General features: G+C 52.8%; 1 protein-coding gene across 2 annotated transcripts; it reads left to right on the top strand.

Annotated features, from left to right (window-relative positions):
• The first annotated feature begins 1,612 nt into the window (after positions 1–1,612).
• On the top strand, positions 1,613–5,256 carry Actb (actin beta). Of its 2 annotated transcripts, none has more exons than XM_051205325.1 (6): positions 1,613–1,776; positions 2,728–2,856; positions 2,940–3,179; positions 3,623–4,061; positions 4,153–4,334; positions 4,459–5,256. In XM_051205325.1, exons 2-6 carry the CDS (start codon positions 2,734–2,736, stop codon positions 4,600–4,602), a joined length of 1,128 nt encoding a protein of 375 aa, XP_051061282.1. In that variant the 5' UTR covers positions 1,613–1,776; positions 2,728–2,733; the 3' UTR covers positions 4,603–5,256. The 2 variants fall into 2 exon arrangements, with proteins under 2 accessions (XP_051061282.1, XP_051061283.1); XM_051205326.1 differs by lacking the exon at positions 1,613–1,776 and adding an exon at positions 2,551–2,569.
• Positions 5,257–7,562: the final 2,306 nt, after the last annotated feature.

Here is a 7,562-nt window from a genome sequence, read left to right as displayed (position 1 = left end):
GCACCTCACCAGGGCTCCCCTGGGAACACTGCAGGCAGTCCTCATTGACAGCCAGTATTTGCCCTGCCCTACCCCCACCTGTGAATTGCAGGCCTGGCAGGTCCTCAGGCAGCTGGCAAACTGCCTGAACAACTGAGAGATACAGGGCCAGGGCCAGGGCAGTCCCGTCCCCCGGAGGCAGGGAGGGAACAGGCTGGGAAAGTTCTCCCAGGCCCAGGTTGGTAACTGCAGAAGGCTTTTGTCAAATCTGTTTTGTGGGAATGGAACGACACAGTAGTCCTGAACCTGGGGGTGTCCAATATATGCTGGGGTCACCCTTTCCATACTGGAGGCTCTGCAGCTTCAAAATGCTGTGCTACCAGCCTAGCACAAGGAAGCTGGTCCAGCCTCCTCATGCAGGGCCACTGCTGTAGTCCATATATGGATGAAGCCTTTCTTGGTTTCAAAACCTACACCCAGTAAGCCCCTACTATGTCTATGCAAAGCCGTGACAGGCCCAGAGCAACTCACCTGAAGCACTCTTGCCTAAATTCAATTTTCTGTTACCTTCTCCCAGGAGGTGTGTGTCCCTCTAAATTAAGCCAAGGATCCCTCATCCCCCATTCCTGGTGTAATTATCAGCAGAATAGCTTCCGGAGCAGAACAGTTTTGGGTGCTGAAGTTTTGCCTGAAGTTTGATAAATAGACCAATGTTGAGGACAGCATGGGGGCATCTTCTCCAGTGGATTAGGGGCTCCAGGCACCACCAACTCCTCTCTGAGAACACTGTCCTTCCCAGAGTCCCCACAGCCTCCAGATGGACTAGAACACAGTTTGGCTGTGGCTGCACATAACAGAGGATAGAGGGTGGGCCCCAGCCCAACGGTGCCTGGCAATCACCCAGAGCCACCAGCTAACGGCCCAGACTTAGCTTTGCCTGGGTGTGATCAGGCAACCCTCCAAAAGTGCCCGGACTCCATGACAAGTTTTGCTTGTTCTATAGAGCAGTTCCTTTCTAGGTCTGGGGCAAAGGACATCGGGAGACATCAAGGCTGGCCCTGTTCTTGGAGTGTGGCCCTGAGTCTCCAAAGTGGCCCAAACCCGTTAAGACCCCTCCAACCACAGTTTTGCTTCTAAATTGTACCCCAAACCACCTAGTAAATTGGAACCCCCACCAGAATTCCCCCAGATCTGACTTTCGGGCTATTGCCGGCAAGGGGGAGTGACTCCCTGCCCATTCAATCCAGGCCCCGAGTGTTCCTCAAACAAGAAACCACGTAAACATGGCCGGGGTCTCCATGCTGACCCTTGCCCATGGAGGTATTAAATGTTCACGTGACATCCACACCCAGAGGGGTCCTGGGGTGGGTGGGTGTGTGGTGACCCCGAGAATGCAGGCCTGATAACTGAGACCCTGAATCCGGCAATGTCCACAAGGGCAGAGGCTATTCGTGCATATTCGGGCCTATGGGGCCAGCACCCATCGCCAAAACTCTCCATCCTCTTCCTCAATCTCGCTTTCTCTCTCTCTCTCTCTCTCTCTTTTTTTTTTTTTTTTTTGCAAAAGGAGGGGAGAGGGGGCAAAAAAATGCTGCACTGTGCGGCTAGGCCGGTGAGTGAGCGGCGCGGAGCCAATCAGCGTTCGCCGTTCCGAAAGTTGCCTTTTATGGCTCGAGTGGCCGCTGTGGCGTCCTATAAAACCCGGCGGCGCAACGCGCAACCACTGTCGAGTCCGCGTCCACCCGCGAGCACAGGCCTCTCGCAGCTCTTTCTTCGCCGCTCCACACCCGCCACCAGGTAAGCAGGGACAACAGGCCCAGCCGGCCACAGCCCTCCCGTGGGCAGTCACCTAGCTGCAGGGTCGCTGGAGACACTCGGCGCGGACACCGGGAAAGGGTGGAGGGTGATGCCGGGCCGCGGAGCGGACACTTGCAGATCCAACTTTCAGTGCAGGGTGTAGACCCTTTGCAGCCGCTTTGTCGCGGTGTAGACACTGGTGGACCCGCTCTGGCTCAGAGCATGCGGCTCGGGGAACCCGCGTAGGATCGCAGTGTGGGCGCTACAAGAGCCGATGCGACTTTTGGGTGTTGGGCCGTATCTGCCCACCTTGAGGGAACACAATGTTGGGAGCCAAACGCCACGATCACGCCTTGGTGGCCCATGGGTCTTTGTCTAAACCGGTTTGCCCATTTGGCTTGGCCGGCTGGCGGGCGCGGCGGGGCCGGCTCGGCCGGGTGGGGGCTGGGATGCCATTGCGCTTGCGCGCTCTACGGCTGGTTATTGGGGCGCGTGCACGCTGGGGAGGGAGCTCTTCCTCATCCCCCCCCTCGCAAGTTAAACTTGCGCGTGCGTATTGAGACTTGGAGCGCGGCCACTCGGGGTTGGGAGGGCGGGGCCGTTGTCCGGAAGGGGCGGGGTCGCAGCGGCTCGGGGCGCCTGCTCGCGCTTCCTGCTGGGTGTGGTCGCCTCCCGCGCGCGCACCAGCCGCCCGCCGGCGGGGCGAAGGCGGGGCTTACGCCCGTTTGGGGAGGGGGCGGAGGCCTGGCTTCCTGCCGTGGGGCCGCCTCCGGACCAGCGTTTGCCTTTTATGGTAATAACGCGGCTGGCCTGGGCTTCCTTTGTCCCCCGAGCTTGAGCGCGCGCCCCCTGGCGGCCCGAGGCCGCGGCGTGCCGGAAGTGGGCAGGGCGGCAGCGGCTGCGCCTTGTGGCTCCGCGGTGATCGCGACCCTCTTTTGTGCCCCGATACAGTTCGCCATGGATGACGATATCGCTGCGCTCGTTGTCGACAACGGCTCCGGCATGTGCAAAGCCGGCTTCGCGGGCGACGACGCTCCCCGAGCTGTCTTCCCCTCCATCGTGGGCCGCCCTAGGCACCAGGTAGGTGACCCTAACCCTTGCGGGTAGCGATGCTGGGGTTTCCTGGAGGGAGGTGGCCATATTGAGAACACCGTTCTCCGCAGGGCGTGATGGTGGGTATGGGCCAGAAGGACTCCTACGTGGGTGACGAGGCCCAGAGCAAGAGAGGTATTCTGACCCTGAAGTACCCCATTGAACACGGCATTGTCACCAACTGGGACGACATGGAGAAGATCTGGCATCACACCTTCTACAACGAGCTTCGTGTGGCCCCCGAGGAGCACCCTGTGTTGCTCACCGAGGCCCCCCTGAACCCCAAGGCTAACCGTGAAAAGATGACCCAGGTCAGCAGCCGGAGTGGCCACCTCCATCTTTGCTAACTTCTCAGCCACGCCCTTTCTCAATTGTCTTTCTTCTGCCGTTCTCCCATAGGACTCTCTTCTATGAGCTGAGTCTCCCTTGGAACTTTGCAGTTTCTGCTTTTTCCCCGATGAGGTCTTTTTCTCTCGATTGCCTTTCTTACTAGGTGTTTTAAACCCTACAGTGCTGTGGGTGTAGGTACTAACAATGGTTCGTGTGACAAACTTAATGAGGCTGGTGATAAGTGGCCTTGGAGTGTGTATTCAGTAGATGCACAGTAGGTCTAAATGGAGCCCCTGTCCTGAAACTCCCAGCACTTACCTTAGCTGTGTTCTTGCACTCTGCATGTCCCAAATCTGTCCTGACAGTCTTACCTGCCCTATTTATGGCTTTTGGGAATTTGACAACGCTCTATTTTCCCCTACAGATCATGTTTGAGACCTTCAACACCCCTGCCATGTACGTAGCCATTCAGGCCGTGCTGTCCCTGTATGCCTCTGGTCGTACCACTGGCATTGTGATGGACTCCGGAGACGGGGTCACCCACACTGTGCCCATCTATGAGGGCTACGCTCTCCCTCATGCCATCCTGCGTCTGGACCTGGCTGGCCGGGACCTGACAGACTACCTCATGAAGATCCTGACCGAGCGTGGCTACAGCTTCACCACCACAGCTGAGAGGGAAATCGTGCGTGACATCAAAGAGAAGCTGTGCTATGTTGCCCTGGACTTCGAGCAAGAGATGGCCACTGCTGCATCCTCTTCCTCCCTGGAGAAGAGCTATGAGCTGCCTGATGGCCAGGTCATCACTATTGGCAATGAGCGGTTCCGTTGCCCCGAGGCTCTTTTCCAGCCTTCCTTCTTGGGTGAGTTGAAGTGACCTAGTTTCTTCATTTTTAATGGCAACCAACTCTTGAGACCATGCTATAAGCCTGCTCTCTCTCCCTTTCCCCTCAGGTATGGAATCCTGTGGCATCCATGAAACTACATTCAATTCCATCATGAAGTGTGATGTTGACATCCGCAAAGACCTCTATGCCAACACAGTGCTGTCTGGTGGTACCACCATGTACCCAGGCATTGCTGACCGGATGCAGAAGGAGATCACTGCTCTGGCTCCCAGCACCATGAAGATCAAGGTGAGCTAAGCATCCTTAGTCGTGGGCCCATGATGGACCCTGTGGTTGCAAGATCAGCCACCTTGGCTGCGGGTGAGGCAGGCATCCAGCACACTCACTTGTCCCTGTTTCTTGCCTTCCTCAGATCATTGCTCCTCCTGAGCGCAAATACTCTGTGTGGATCGGTGGCTCCATCTTGGCCTCACTGTCCACCTTCCAGCAGATGTGGATCAGCAAGCAGGAATACGATGAGTCTGGTCCCTCCATCGTCCACCGCAAATGCTTCTAGGCGGACTGTTACTGAGCTGCGTTTTACACCCTTTGACAAAACCTAACTTGCGCAGAAAAAAAAAAATGAGACAACATTGGCATGGCTTTGGTTTTTTGTTTTTGTTTTTTTCTAATTTTTTAAAAAAATGTTTTGTTTTTTGTTTTGTTTTGGCGCTTTTGACTCAGGATTTAAAAACTGGAACGGTGAAGGCGACAGCAGTCGGTTGGAGCAAGCATCCCCCAAAGTTCTACAATGTGGCTGAGGACTTTGATTGTACATTTTTTTTTTTTTTTTGTTTCTTTTTTAAGTCATTCCAAATACCCATGAGATGGCTACAGGAAGTCCCTCACCCTCCCAAATGCCACCCCCATTCCATAGAGGAGGATGGCTGAGTCCATGCCCTGAGTCCACACCGGGGAGGTGACAGCATTGCTTCTGTGTAAATTATGTACTGCAAAAATTTTTTTAAATCTTCCGCCTTAATACTTTTTGTTTTTGAATGGTCAGCCATCGTGGCCCTCTTTTTTTTTTTTTTTTTTTTTTTTTTTGTCCCCCCAACTTGATGTATGAAGGCTTTGGTCTCCCTGGGAGTGGGTTGAGGTGTTGAGGCAGCCAGGGCTTGCCTGTACACTGACTTGAGACCAGTTTAATAAAGTGCACACCTTACAAACACTGCTTGTTCTGTGGCTTTGATAGATGGGAAGCAGGTAGAGGAGGGAAGTTGCCATCTTTGCTCCAAGAGGGCATCTAGAGTGGGTTGGGCCTAGTAGCTTATAGTGGGAGGGCACAAGGTTTAAGACCTTCAACCAGGTATCTCAAATCCCCTGTCCATTGAGTTCTGCAGTCTTTGTGTCTTGGTTGGAAGGGTGCCCTTCCTGAATTGGGAATACCCACCCTGGGCCAAGTTGGGTTCCTTTTCTCAGCCTTTATGCACCTAGAATGTTTTTTCCTGGAAATCAGCCCCTTTGTCACCTGGGAAGCAGGGTACCCTATCTTCTGACTGGAGGGTAGCTTTACTGCCTATGGCCTGTGCCCTCCCTTCTGTATTTCTAAGAATATCAAAGGCCTCATTTATATGTTGGTCACCTTTTGAGTTTTGCAAGACAGAAGTAAAAGCAGTCTTGGCTGCTCTTTACCAGATCTATGACCACAGAAAGTTCAAGGGTGTAATAATGCTCCCTAGGAATGGTTATCTTTCCCGGTACTTTGTGAGAACCTTGAATTAAGGATCACCAATGACAAGTTGCTAAAGAAAGATGTGGAAGGAGGTAGTACCTGGAAAATAAGTCCCTTTGGGGTGGGGAGTCTTCAGGAAGTGCCCTCCTGAGACAGTTCAGCTGTGATAGATGGACCCTGATGTTGCAAGTCACTTCTGCCTGGACCACGAAAACAGGTGGATCAAGAATCCCATTCATTTGCCCACCTAGCTGTATTCCTACCAATCTGTTCATCAGCCATTCACCCACCCTCTCTCACCAAGTAACCACTTGGGCAATAGGGTAGAATCCAAACCAGATGTCCCCCCTGCCTTCAGGAGGTATTCAGTGCATGGTAAAAAGCATTGAAGGCAAATTGCATACACAAAAGGTTCTGGGCTAGAGATATAGCTTAGCTCTGAAAGGCTAAGGCTCAAGACCAAAACCAAGGAGAGCAGAGACCAAGTGGTCTCACTAATGTAGATATCAAAGGCTCTGAGGCTGAGGCCAGCGTGGGCTGCATGATGAGACCCTGTCTTAAGGGAATGAGTCTCATAGATGTTATTTCAGAGATGAAGTTAGGAAGATGAGTATGAGGCCATCCCTAGCTACCCATTGAGTTTGAGGCCAGCCTGGCATACATGAGACACTGCCTCAAACAAAAGTCCCTAAAACAATAAACCACCTCAGGTGAGAACAAAATCTAAGGCTGGGCATGATGGTGCACACCTTTAATACCAGTAGTCTGGAAGCAGAGGCAGGTGGGTGTGAGTTTGAGGTCAGTCTGATCTACTGTGTGAGAGCTTTGACAGACAGAACTTCATAGTGAGACCTTCTCAAAAAAGAGACCAAAGCAAAGGCAATGCAGGCTTATACATAGACCTAGGCAGAGAGGCTGGAGGGAGAGTGACCAAGGCAGACAGTGTGGTTGGTTGGAATCTAGGGTTGACTGGGGACAAAGCTGGAAGACAACACTACCCTCTGGACAGAACAGGACCCAGGTTGGTTGCCAAGTCCCCATTTGAGAAATGGACACACCAGTAGCAGCTGTTGCTCCTTCAATCTTTGCCATTAAAGGATCCAAAGTGTAGCCTCCAGAGTATCCAGTGTATCCTCTGGCCCCGCCCCCTTTCCTCCCTGGTCTAGCAGGCAAACTGGCTATTCAAGGCCAGGTTCACAACAAAGGCCTATCACTGTGCATGCCTCCCCTCCCCCCTAGAGATTGTACCAGGGCCTCACACATCACCAGAGAAGTCTATCTCCAACCCTTTTCTGGTTCTCCTGCTCCAGCAGCAGCAATAATGATAATAACAGCAATGATAGCTATAGCTCAGTTGACAAAGTGCTTGCCTAGCATACACAAAGGCCTGGGTTTGATCCCCAGCAGAAGGACCAGCAGTCCAAGGTCATCCTTGGCTATATAATGAATTAGGCCAGCCTGTTTCAAAACAAAAAGAGGAAAAAAAAAAAAAAAAAGTGGGAGTGAGTGGGTAAAAGTTCCTGCCCTTGAGTCTTTTCTTTCCAGAAATGTGAAAACTAGACAGATTCTAGCTGGGTGTTGGGTGGCGCATGCCTTTAACCCCAGCACTGGGGAGGCAGAGGCAGGTGGATCTCTGTGAGTTGGAGGCCAGCCTAGTCTACAGAGCAAATTCCAGTACAGGCTCCAAAGCAATACAGAGAAACCCTGTCTGGAAAACCAAAACCAACCAACCAAACAAACAAACAAAAAGCAAAAAGAAAACAAACAAAAAACAAAACCAAAGACAGTGGGGGAGGTTCTCC

This window comes from Phodopus roborovskii, unplaced genomic scaffold (genome assembly GCF_943737965.1).
Source record: "Phodopus roborovskii unplaced genomic scaffold, PHOROB, whole genome shotgun sequence".
NCBI classification, from domain to species: domain Eukaryota; kingdom Metazoa; phylum Chordata; class Mammalia; order Rodentia; family Cricetidae; genus Phodopus; species Phodopus roborovskii.
Note: the sequence above shows the minus strand (reverse complement) of the source record. Positions and strands in the feature narration are given on the sequence as shown.